Below are 13,107 nucleotides of genomic sequence, written 5' to 3'. Positions count from 1 at the left end.
GTTTGTGGATGGTTCGACGGGAGTACGGTCGGCCGAACGGTTGCCAGAAATAGGGATTGTATAGATGTGTACCCAGCTTAAGTCATCTCACACCAAGAACAGAATTGTATTTGCCTCATGTTGCCCTGATGGACCAAGCTATTGTGTCAGAAAGGCTGATTTTATCCTACTTGTTAGTAGAAGAAGGACAAACTCCTACTGCCTAGTGAGTGAGCCAAGCAGAGAGATCTGTCAGCAAATGAACAGTTTCAGAGAATAAACGAGTATGGTATAAAACAGTGATAGCCAACTCCAGTCCTCAAGAGCTACCAACAGTTAACATTTTCCAGGTCTCCTCACAGAGTCACAAGTTAGGTAATTATCTCTACCTATGGATCATTTGTAATTTGTCAGTGAGTAAATAGTGCACCTGCTAGGTGGTCTGGAAAACATGAACGGTTGGTAGCTCTTGAGGACTAGAGTTGGCTACCTCTGGTCTAAAATATCACTGTCTTCATATGATCCAATAGAGTAATGTACATGAATAAATTAAATAGATGGGTCACTGCTTTAGGACTGCCTTGTGCAATTGATCCACAACTTCATAAATAATATTAACAACTCCTATAATAACGTATGGAAAGAGGTAAAAAACGTGGCTGCTTTTCATGTTAAAGCCTAATAAAGAGTATATACTGTATGTAAGAACATGTCTTTTTTTGATGCTCTTATGGGGTTGCCTCCTATGCTGATCACAGTTTTTGATAGCAATTGGTGGGAAGTAGTTGGGAAGAAGGGAAATAAATGCATTATAGTGGCATCATTGAATCATGAGTGGCAACAAACCTCTCTTGGGAACTTGCGCCTAAAGTAGTATTCTGCATATTTATTCATGGCGCTAAATTGCACTTATTCAACAGCAAACATAAAAACATAAAAACATGAAGGCATAAGCAAGTGGAGGAATAGAACTGGCTGTAACAACACTTCATCTTTCTATTCAGACATGGTGGGATAGCACATGCAAGTATGGCCAGTAGGTGGCCCTATTCCATTACTTCTCAGAACAAAAAACTACTTTTAACTCGTGATTTTTCTGAGGTTACAAGTACAATAGAAAGTAGGGACACTTTTTGGGTTGATCATCTCCTATGTACACTCCTATGTCATTTAGTAGGTAACTAGTTTCCTGCCCGTCAAAAAGATTGAACAAAATAACTAATGCCAGCGCCGGCAGCTGTCCCCATCACAACGGGGAAACACTTGAATCGCTCTGTCTGGCGCTATCTAGCAATCACAACACTTTAATTCCCCATATAGAGGTAAGGGGCAGCACAAGCCTTTTATTGGTACTTGTGTAATAACTGGGCACCCGATTTTATGATCGGGTCGGAAAAAATCGCATTGCATGCGATGAACACGATTTTCCCATAGGATTCAATGTTAAATGGTCCTGCTCATACCCCCACTATCGAAGTGGGCATGGAGTTGATTTTATATAGCGTGGCGAGCGCAGCGAGCCCCGCGAGGGGACGCGGAATACATTTTAAGTAATCCGCGGGGCTCGGTGGCGAGCCACGCTATATAAAATCAACTCCATGCCCACTTAGATAGTGGGGGAATGAACAGGACCATTTAACATTGAATCCTATGGAAAATCACGTTGATCGCATCACATGCGATTTGGTTGCATGCAATGCGATTTTGCCGAAAAATCGTGTTGCATCGCATCTGATTGTATGCCTTAAGTTAAGGCATACAATCAAAAAATCGGGCGCCCGGATATTACACAAGTACCCTTTTATTATATAGGATAAGCCATGTATCTTGGGCTTCTTTCCAGAAATTAAACGTTACCGTTTATTAGATTTGCAGTACTCACAGGCTTGCGTGGATCAAATATCGTATAACAGATGCTATATTTATTGTAAGCTTGCAACTAGGCCCCTCCTACCTTTGTAACAGGCTGTAAATACCCAGTGTGTTATATCACTGTTTCCAATTCTAAAGCGCAATGGAATTTGCTACGCTAATAAATAAATATTTTTATGTTATAAAATGACAAAGGAACAAGCCTACCTCTTCATCTGCATGTAGTGATCATTAGCTGCTGGTCTGCATTCAGCCCGCTGCACTACTATACCTTCGATAGCCAATTTCTCTGCAAAGGAAGAAAGGAACAGGTCAGGAGCAAAGATACAAATTAGCACAACATAATGGCAGCATTTCACATCCAAAACCTATTCCAGTGACAAACCTTTGTATTCTGTATCAGATATCAAAAATTCAACAAATGTATTTATTTATTAACCATTTCTTATATAGCGAACACATATTCCGCAGCACTTTACAGAGTATATTTGAACATTCACATTAGTCCCTGCCCCAGTGGAGCTTACAATCTATATTTCCTACCACATGTACACGCACACAGACATTCTAGGGATCATTTTTGTTGGAAGCCAATTGACCTACCAGTATATTTTTGGATTGTAGGAGGAAACCGGAGTACCCTGTGTAAACACAGGGAGAATATACAAATTCCACACAGTTAGGGCCATGGTGGGTATTGAACTCATGACCTCAGAGCTGTGAAGCAGTAATGCTAACCATTACATGGTCCATGCTGCCCCAACAAATAAACTGCATTATTTACCAGGACTCCAGACAGATAGCTACTGAATCTGATTAGCATTGGTTACATTGATGAGATGCATTAAAAAAGGACAAACCGCTGAATCCTATTTGAATCCACTCACTTTTACACCAGCCCTAATACGCCCTAAAATGCTCTGACACGGGTCTTGAGATCCAGGATTTCCGGGCTGCAGTGTAAACAAACAGGTAACCCAGGTCAAAGGGAACCGGGACCCGTTGCCTGTAATGGAAAAGCCAGTGCTGGGAGATGCTGTCATCTTCCAGCGCCGGCTTTGGCTCCGCCTCCAGTGACGCCACCTGGCCGGCATTATGCCTGGAGGGGACACCATGTCTAAGGGACGAAAAACTCGGGTGCAACCTGGCTCTTAGGTGTAAAAGGGGTATTAGGATAGATACAGTAGCTTTGCCACTGAATTAATAACTAACACCTCGAGAGTAATGTAGATCTCACTTAAAATACATGCACTTATATGGGAGGGGTTTCATTAAGGTAAAATATCACATCACAAAAGATCATGAAGGACTCCCAAAACTAGATTCAACTTTTGTAGAAGTAATTGGTTCTCCCTGCAGCAAGTACTCTGTAAAAGCTCGCTTTATTGGATTAGTCTAAATAGTATCATTACTGGCAGAGGAAATACATTATAACTAACAAAGTCATAAATTCTGTTATAACACTGCAAATCCATCTTTCACGGTTGTACTCTGCTCTGAAATGACTGCTCTGTAATGTGGATTATACACAAACCTATAGTGTTAATTACGTCATGACTGGTTCGTCTCCACCCTTAAAAAGTGTTTGCAAGCTACACACCAGATGCTTTTTCATACAAACGCATGTGAATGCAAACTGCAGTTTATGTCTCCACATCCACCTGTATTTTGATGCCACGTCTTACATTTCTGTTCATTCATAGCACAGGTTTTTAGAAATAAAACTAGACTGTATAGGAACACAATGTATAAAAACCCAATAGGGATTAACATTTTCTAACCAGAGTTATGATGCAGAATCAGTTTATTGCCAGGTGTATAAATGCTGTATATTTTCCATTAATTCTTATGGACAACATACTCATTTTAAAGTGAGAAATGTGTGAAGAACATGTCAAAACTCCCAGCAAAATTATGAGCCATGAACTAAACTGAATACAACAGGTACATTTTTGTCTGTGCTCGGTTGTCTGTTTCGCTTGATTGTTTTTGTACTTATCAGAAGCAAGGGAAAGGATGACAGAAGCCGAAGGCAGACATTACACTAGCATTTCCAAATCACTACAATTAATTTTATTTGGACGTCTTAAAATGTACACATTTAGTTATATGTGACTTAATGAACTTTACTAGATGCACTATAGATTCAGTTACAAGCATCCTCCAGAGCGGCTTTCTGGCATGAATAGCTAGTTGATTTTTGCTCGTATTCTAAGGAGGCAAGTGTAAAGGCCAGAACTCTATGGGTGATTGAGCTGAAAGCAGCTCAGTTTTGTCGTTTAAGCTGCTTTCAGCTCAAAAGCAGCCCAATGTGTACGGAGCAGCGATGAGCGATTATCACCGATTCACACTCCTGCATCATCGCTGGCCCCGCCGTTCATCTGCTCGTATTACCAGCAGATGAGCAACTGGGTGGATGGCTTTGCATAGCATCCTGCTATGGAAAGTTGTCAATCCCCAGAAGAAGAAAAGAAAAATCGCTCAGAAGGGCGAACATCGGTCAGCGTGTATGCACCGAGCGGTTTTTAGCACAGCGATTTTACCCATCATTGTTGTCCATACAGACTGTGCAAAATCACCCAGTGTGGATGGACAATAATAATCAGGCCACCATAATTGTGCATCTAATTAAAACCTCCAAATTACATCACATATGGTGGCTGGCAAATGCTCCGTACACCAGATCAATGTTAACAGTTAATAAGTATTAAATTAGAAATATGGTTCATTTGGCCATACATCTACACTCCTAAAATGATTTAATAAGCCAAGAAGCTGAATGAAGCGTGATTCATTGCTTGGTAAGAAAGCACTAGGCTGTGGCTGGTTCTGACAGTACCTGGTCGATAGTTTGACAAGCAATAGTTCGACCATCATTGTTCGACAGGCAATAGGTTGACAGATGAAAGATTGACCTTTTTTGTGATATTTTTTTTAAACGGACTTGTTCTTACTTCATGATCTAGTGCCCAAAACATGGCATGCCCAGTGAGCCATGAGAGGATACGTGGCACAGTAATACAATGTCCATATCGACTAATGTAGATACCCAAAACTCTAAAAACTTTACATGTACTGACCATTGCCTGACCTTTTTCACGTGTTGACCTATCGCCTTTCGACACATGGTTGACCTATTGACTGGTGACCTAATAATCCACACTTGGTTTTGCAAAAGCCTGCATATGGAGGGAATCTGCTTGTCACAAGTATATTAGATATATAGTTGCATTATTCCAAAATGTAATATATTTCTATTTTAGTATTGCTTTTCCTTAAAAAGGCATTGCCTAGATTGTCATGAAACCGCTGTAGAGTGATGCTTCCACCATAATAAAAAGTCTCGGATCCTGTAGGGATAAGGATGTGGAGATGGAGGTATGTGAAGAAAGCAAGGTGGAGGCTGAATGATTCTAGGCACCACACGCACCAATACTAAATACGTATTAGTGTGTGGCTGAGAAGCGAGTGTCATTTTAGTGGCATCATGTTAGTTTATTTCTAAAACCAAAGGTTTAAAAGACCTGTTGTTACAATAAGGCAATACTAGGCATCTGTGTGCAAGCATTTGTTCAAAAGCAGCAAGATCCATGACAGGGTTACTACAACAAAGGCAGATGATGCAACAGCATGACAAGTGAACTGGTTAACTTAGGTTATTTGAATAAGAATATAATCCAAGAATAAAAGAAGTATTTCTTATGAAAGCCAAATGCAGTGTGTAAAGGTTTTTGCCATCGGAAAGATGATCATTGCGATATACATAAATTCATTTCATTCTTCTGGAAAGTTTTAATAAAGAATCCAATTAGCATTTTATGAACAGAGATACAAAATCTTATTTTTGTATTAAAATTACTTTCTGTAATGCAAAGATCTAGACTGTGATAGACGCTGATTCGCAGCACAAACGGACTGATAATGTGTGCATAACACAATGAAGACGGTGTATAAAGGTCACGCTTCAAAAAGCTCACTTAACAATGGCACTCTCAATATGGGCCACAATTTGCTTCATGAAAGGCAGATCATTCTACAGAGACAATACTAAACTGATCAGACAAGACTATGCCGGGTTAACAGGGGCCTGGCCACCAGTTACAAGTGTTCTTTCACCTTCTTGACTAGACAAAAAAGGGTGAGCCTTCACTAAGAAAGACTGCAACCAATACTGGGCTTCCCGATAAATACTCTGCACAATGAATCCAGAATTGTACAGATTTGTAATGTAATCTACAGGTGTGCAGAAAAAGCCATGTTCTTAAAGTGTAACACAGTAACCCTCCACTCCCCAACATGCAAAATGGGAGTGGTTGCAAGGCACAAAAGCTTGTGTGCTTAAGTAAATCCTGTCATAATGCTTGATGTGACATCATTGTCCATGTCCAATCTTTGTGCACATCAGTTGTTGCGTAAGGAAACACTTAAAGCCCCATATACACTAGGCCGGTGGTTCTCAACCTTTTACAGCCTACCGCCACCTTTGGTTAATGGCCAGTTGTCCAGTGCCCCCTAACTATATTTCGTACCCCTTCCCGCTCACATGTGGGAGGGTTTGTTAGCCGACATGTCAAAAGTAAGCGCAAAGCCTGTTTAGTTTTAACCACTATTTTGAAAACTCAGACCCAATGCTGTCAGAATTTCAAATTGTATTCACAGGAGACCTTTCATTTTTAACCTCTTTAAAACATATAAGTAAAAATAGTAGAACAGTAATTACAAATCACGAATAATCACAGCATAATTGTCAATAGGGTAAAATATTTGCAACTCTTTACCAAATACAATTATGTACTTTGTACCTACAACGCGTATAGTGCGAACACGTCGGTATTGTTAATGGCTGCCTTGAGCTTGATGAGTGGACGCAATTTTTTCAGTATCTGGTTCCATCTTGGTCAGTCGCAGGTTGCCCATTTCACATATTTGAAGCTTGTTCCTTGCTTTTGTCAGGAGCTGCTGCAGAACACTGAAACCCCTTTCAACTAAGTATGTGGAAGGAAATGCTAGAATCAACATCTTTACTTCTTGCCAGAGGATAGGATAAGAATCCTTTACTTTCGCCCAAAAGCATTCATAACCATGCAGAAGGAAACTGGATTGGGCTTCACAGTCATGTTTCAAATTAATCGACTGCTCTTGCAGTCTAGGGGGAGTTCTGTCCCTCCTAAAGTCCTGTAAAACATCCACCGCCCCCTTTCGTTTCACTGCCCCCCTGGAAATCAAGAACGCCCACCAGGGGGCACTACTGCCCAGGTTGAGAACCACTGCACTAGGCTTTTTTTTTTAAAGCTATCGCTGCTCAGATGGGACTAAGCGATATATTTGAATATAAGTTGCGTTTATGCTCATTAACATTAATGATGTGCGCTCCCATGCATCGTTAACTACCCCCCAACGGCTGTACATGCAGGTCAATTTTGGCTGTGTAGCTAACAACCTAAATGAGGATCGGGGTGGGTGATGTCACTAAATGACTTGCTAACGTGTATTTACACAAAAAAGATGATCAAGAATTTTACCGCAAATTGCGGCCCGGGGACACAGTTTTACAAACTGAGTGGGTCCCCAGGTACGTGCTTTGCTGTAGCCAATCCTATAGCTCCTCTGATTTCTCACAGGCTTATGACCAACCACACGATGTGCCCTGGGGAATTAACAAGTAGAGGAGCCAGCTTTAGGCACTGGATGCCTCAGGTGCCTTACCCAGCCAGGGAGTAGGAGATGCCTGGTGGCTGGAGAGCAGATGATGCCCCGTCAACTCACCCCATCACCTCCGGCCCACCATCATCTCAGCCCCATGTATCTTGCCTCCGCAGTCTCCTCACCCCTCATCTTCCTTGGCCCCCCATCACCACCCCTACTCTCACGCCTGTTTGTTCCCTCTTCTCTTTCCTATTTTTCACTCTCTCCCCATCCACTTTTTTTCTCTGATCTCTGCAGACTCCCCCCTCAACCCTGTCTGTCACCCTTTCTCCCCTGCTGTCTCTCCTCCCTCTCAACCTTCTCTCCTGCCCGCACCACATTCTCACCTGTATATTTCTCTATCTCTCTCTGTGCCCTAGTCTTTTTCCTCTCTTCATACCATGCTCACCCCCCCCCCCCCACCCCTCTCTCCCAATTTCTATCTCTACCCGCTGTTCTCTCAATCTTTCGGACTCTTACTCAGTCTCTAACCCCTTTCTCTGTCTGACATTCTTTCTGGCGCCTTTCTTTCTTTGACATACTCCTCCCTTTCTTCATCCTTCTTTATCCGACACCCTCTGTCTCTCTGCCTGACAACTCCTCTTTTTAATTCTCTTTCCTTGACACCCTCTTTGTCTATCACTCCACTCGCTTTTTCTTATGCATTGTAGTGACAGTAGTGGAGGGGGGAGGGGTAGCTCAATAGCATAATATGTGATGGAACCCAAAAACAGTGGCGTAGGACTGCAACTTAAAGTGAGGGGTCCCTGGTCCCACAGAGAAACCTCTTGGCTAGTGTTACATAACAGAGGGAGGGAAATAAATAAAATGCCTATTGTGCAATTGTTAAAAGGTCTTGAGCAATCTGCTTTAACCATGTTTTCTTTGGCGCATCACGTGCGATTTTATCCTGGCAGCTTTTAAGGTACTAAAGTACTTTAATGCACTTTGCTTCTTAAATATAGAATTGAATTGTGGATTGGTCTTTGCATAGTTTTGAGATGTTTAAATTTTTCCAACAGTCTGTTTTACTAGTTGAATATTTCATAAGCATCTCATTTGGAAATATTCTAGCATAGCTAGTTTGTTTTTAAGGAAGGACCATGATTCTAAACCATAAAGTAACATTGCTCATAGTTTTTGTGGCAATGGAACAAAAAAAAGGCATCACCAGGTGTTGTGATACCCAGTGCGCACTCTGCAATGACACCCCACCCTTGCTGGGGGCTCGGCTGGCAGAAAAGGGTTGTAGTCTAATGATAGAGGGCTTGAGCGCGCAGGGACCCTGTTTTTGTCACTTGGGGAACATGTCCAGCATCCCCAGAGATGGGTCTGTCTGCAGTGCAGACTCTTTATTTGTGCTAGAAGACAAGTGCTGCAGAAGAGTATCACATTGCGGCACCCGACTCTTGCCACTGCAAAAGAGCCAGCAATTTGGTGTCATCCCTTTTGAGTACTACACCTGGGTGCGGGCTAGTGACACCACTGAATGGAATTGTCTGGGTTATTCCAGTGGCCTTTTTCAGAGATGCAAAGGCAGCTGTGGCACAACCTATATGACTTGTGATGTCACTTAATACTGGCTGTTGACTGTGGAATTCAGGTATTTAAAGATTTTTACTTTTTTCATGATGCTCAGAAAAACTTTGCAAAATGAAATGGGCGCAGTCACTGGCACACCTCATGTTCCAAGCCATAAACATGCAGGGATCCCAAAATATCCTAAATAGCTCCACACAAAGGCAGCGAAGATTGGCTGACAAATAAATGCAGAAATACACAATGTATTTACTGGGACTATGCCTGTTCAGCTAGACCTAGATGTAGACCCCATAAGAGAAGTACAATAAACTTTTTTATCAAAGCAAATTGATACACCATACATTTGATTTTCTACTTTTTGCGGAGTTTCTCTTCAGTTCTGGGACATCCTGTACGGGAATCAGTGCCAAACAATGTACTGCATATTCGAGTGGCCAATAAGTTAGCAGCTCTAAAATAGTACGTTTACAATTTACAAGTATTCCTAACTCTCAGTCACAGATTTGTCAAATGATGTCCTGTCTAGGCTTATGTTTTGCCAAGTTCATAGACTTTCATTTTACTCACTAGGAACTTCATCTTACATGCTGCTGCCTCTTATCACTTTATTTAGATGCACCCTTTTAAGAAGAAGGCTGGCTTCCTACTGCATTCCCAAATTACTGAATTTTAATCTTAATGAGTTTTCTACACTGGAATAGTAATAAATGACTTAAGGGCAGATGTATTAAGCTGGCTGGTAAATTAGGAAGGTAATAACACAGGGGCCAAACTGCTCTTGCAGTTTTTCAAACCCAGCCATTTCAAAAGAAACAAATTAACCACATTTTGTCACCTAGACAAATGGACGATATCAAATCGTGGAGAGATACAAAACCCCAACCAATCAGCTAATGGGCCCTACACACGGAGCTATATTCAGGCATCTTCTGAGCTATTTTACATTATTTCACCAATTCGCTCAGAAAATGCATGAAAATCAGTGATTTAAATGTGCAGCCCTGCGGCACTCCAATTAATAACCTGCACGCTTGTTATTAATTGGTAGGGGCGTGTTCTCAACGGAGGCAGCGCTGTGTGCTAAGAGACCTGAGCATTCTGAGCGAAGCAGCGTCGCTCAGAGTGCTCTCCCTACACACGTTGGTACCTGTGTAGGGCCCATAAGTCATTTTATAGACTGTGCTGTTATGAGAAAGTGATTGGTTTGTACTTCATCTCTCTCCATGATTTGAAAAATCTTTTTTTGCCCAAGCAAAGGAAGCCATACAACCCAAGCGCTAGTTATAGACACGGAGAATGGAACAGAACCACAGAGGGTGCACGGAGGAAAGCAGGCACCCTTAGAGAACTTAAATGTATTGTGCCAGCGCAGCCAGGTAAAATGATTTCTTACTGAATACATTGTATGCTTATACTGTATATTCTGCACTTATTAAATATGAAATATTTTCTTGCAATTCAATAATAAACCATCAACCAAGAGAAGACTCACAGCATAACTGTGTATTGTTTGCAGATTTTATTTTAAAGAAAATAACCAAAAAACCCTGCTTGCATAAATATTCAATCCCTGTGCCGTGCATACACAAATGAAAGATATTCCCTTAGCATTCCCTTAGCAACTGGCTGTAAATTAGCCTCTACCAATGACTCATTAACTTCTATGGATAAAATACTCCATGAATTTTAGCAACCTTAGTCATAGTGAATCTGAAGGAAAGCTGTGGAAATAAAGGCAAAAAAAGCATCTACGAAAATGACTACGTGTCAGTTTACCAAACTCCTCCATTACAGTCGAATGGGAGAGAAGTCATCCGATGGTCACACACACCATCAAATGATTTTTCTACCCTTCGGTAATTAATGTCAGTCTAGACTCTACACTGACTTTTATTCCGCCCGCCGAATTTGAGAGGGGCGCTGACATCATGTGACGTCAGCCGCTCCCTGCCCTCCCTTCCCGAAGCGAATGGCCCAGAAAGTGTGAAATTCGCTGAAGCCGTTTGCTCCCGGGGTTTGCACATGCGCATATTCATTGAATTTTAACCAAAACTAACATGTCTGTTAGCCAGGCACTGCAGACACAAGGTCTTAGCATCAGAGTAGGAAGGAGACTTGTAAAGAAAGCCACAGAGAGTTCAGTGGTGGAGTTTGGAGTGAAGGTGGAGCAGTCACCCATATCAACAGCTCTGCATGCAACTATATAATAATGGCAACACCCCCCCCCCAAGCAAGAAAAACACACCACACATTACTGACGTAAAACCACATCTAAGTAATGCCTGATTTTGTTAGAAAGTGTCAGTGGCCAAGAGAAGATATCAGAAACATCTAAATAGAACTTCTTGACGCCATTTCAAAATGCGGTGTGTGTGTGGTGCAAACCTAAACCCCCTTCACACTAGACGAATAGCAGCACTGCTGATTAATACCCCTTTCAGACATACGCGAAAATCCCGGGTTTTTTCACATGAACGCGCCCAAACCCGGGACTAGCGTATGTCTGAAAGGGTATACCCGGGATTTCACTCCCGGATACTGAGCACCTGCAATTGACCAGGGTTTTTCCCGGTATTTAACTCCCGGGTATAATACCCGGGTTATGTCTGAATGGGTTTACCCGGGTTTTTCAGTTTTACACATGTGACAACGCTTTTTTTTGCTGCCCGGGCGTCTTCTGATGAGGTCATCAGCTGCAGCCGCGGAAGACGCCTCAGGCACACGTACGGCGGAGCAAGCAGAGGCAGTGGCTGCATGTTGCTCCTGTGCTCCCTTTCCAGCAACAGGGTGCAGACTCCTGTGGGAAGACAGGTGCAAAACACAGCAAATCCACAAGAGCATACAAACTCTCCATCCTCCACATGTTCTCAGCAGCCATAACAGCAATGTATTGTGGGAACTCCCCACAGGCCCTTTTGTAGTCAGCCCCCACCTTTGCATGATGTCATTCTTGTGAGCCAGCAAAGTGTCCCATTTTAATGATGAAACACTGAAATGCTTGAAAAGCCTGGCTTATGTGTGAAAGGGGTATACCCGGGTTTTTCCCGGGTCTGAGGTGTAGTGTGAAAGGGGGTCTGTTACTAAAATCCCGGGAGTGACCTTGGTTGAAAATCCCGGGTAAACCTGGCCAAAATCCCGGGTAGTATGTCTAAAAGGGGTATTAGTTAACTAGATCGGCCGCCTTGCAGAGCAAATGATAAAGTTCATAATATATATATATTATTCAGTGGCCCATATTCAATGATGGTCGCCGCGGCTGTTGAGGGGATTAAGCAGCAAGGTTTGCAGAAAACCAGCGATCCTCGCTGTTTAACCCCCTCGCCGGCCGCTCGCTTTATTTAACGTTCCGGGGGAATCATTGGCCAATTCCCCCAAACAGCGAAAACCGCAGCGAATCAGCTGCTTTACTGCGGGTTTCGCCGCTTCAGCAGCAAAATACGCAGATTCCCCCTCACTCCCAAAAGCGAGGGGGAATTGGCATATTAGGGGAGGTCAGTTGAATACTATGGGGGTGAGCAGTGACAGCGAGCAGGCAGCCCTGCTCGCTGTCACCGCTCGCCCACGGCATTGAATATACCCCTCTGACGTCTCTGTAAACCCTGCTATGCCTGCAGTTGCTGATGATATAGTCAGACTGAGCTGCATGCACAGAAGTCAGGGGGAGGGGGGGTTGTTCATGTAAGAGAGCATACAGACTTATTTATAAACAAACCCTTCTGAGTAAGATCTGAAATATTGTGTAATGTGTATGGGGCGTAACACCGCCTATTACTAGAAAGCCCCATCCCATCAATGAAGGATGGGAGAGGCACCATGTCATTTGTATGCTTTTCCTCAGCACGTATAGGATATTTCCCTGAAATTGAATGGTTCAAAACACAGGGAGATACAGGGAGAATCTGCTTGTTTGCTAGAAACTATATTAAGGAGTAAGTTCTTCTTTCAGCAGGACAATGATTCCAAGCACAGTGCCAAAACAATACTTGTGTGGGAACAAAAAAAAGGTGATATTTTCTAAAATGGCCAAAT

At 42.5% G+C, this 13,107-nt stretch overlaps 1 protein-coding gene across 1 annotated transcript in view; it reads right to left on the bottom strand.

Annotated features, from left to right (window-relative positions):
• GTF2F2 (general transcription factor IIF subunit 2) overlaps nt 1-13,107 on the bottom strand; it is a 171,485-nt gene that overhangs the window by 79,072 nt on the left and 79,306 nt on the right. The window contains exon 6 of the mRNA XM_083168959.1: nt 2,059-2,140. Within this exon, the coding sequence (XP_083025085.1) occupies nt 2,059-2,140 (82 nt within the window). The remainder of the gene's footprint in view (nt 1-2,058; nt 2,141-13,107) is intronic.

The sequence above is a fragment of the Crinia signifera genome, chromosome 2 (assembly GCF_055691185.1).
Source record: "Crinia signifera chromosome 2, ASM5569118v1, whole genome shotgun sequence".
NCBI lineage: Eukaryota > Metazoa > Chordata > Amphibia > Anura > Myobatrachidae > Crinia > Crinia signifera.
This window is presented reverse-complemented; position numbering and strand designations above follow the sequence as displayed.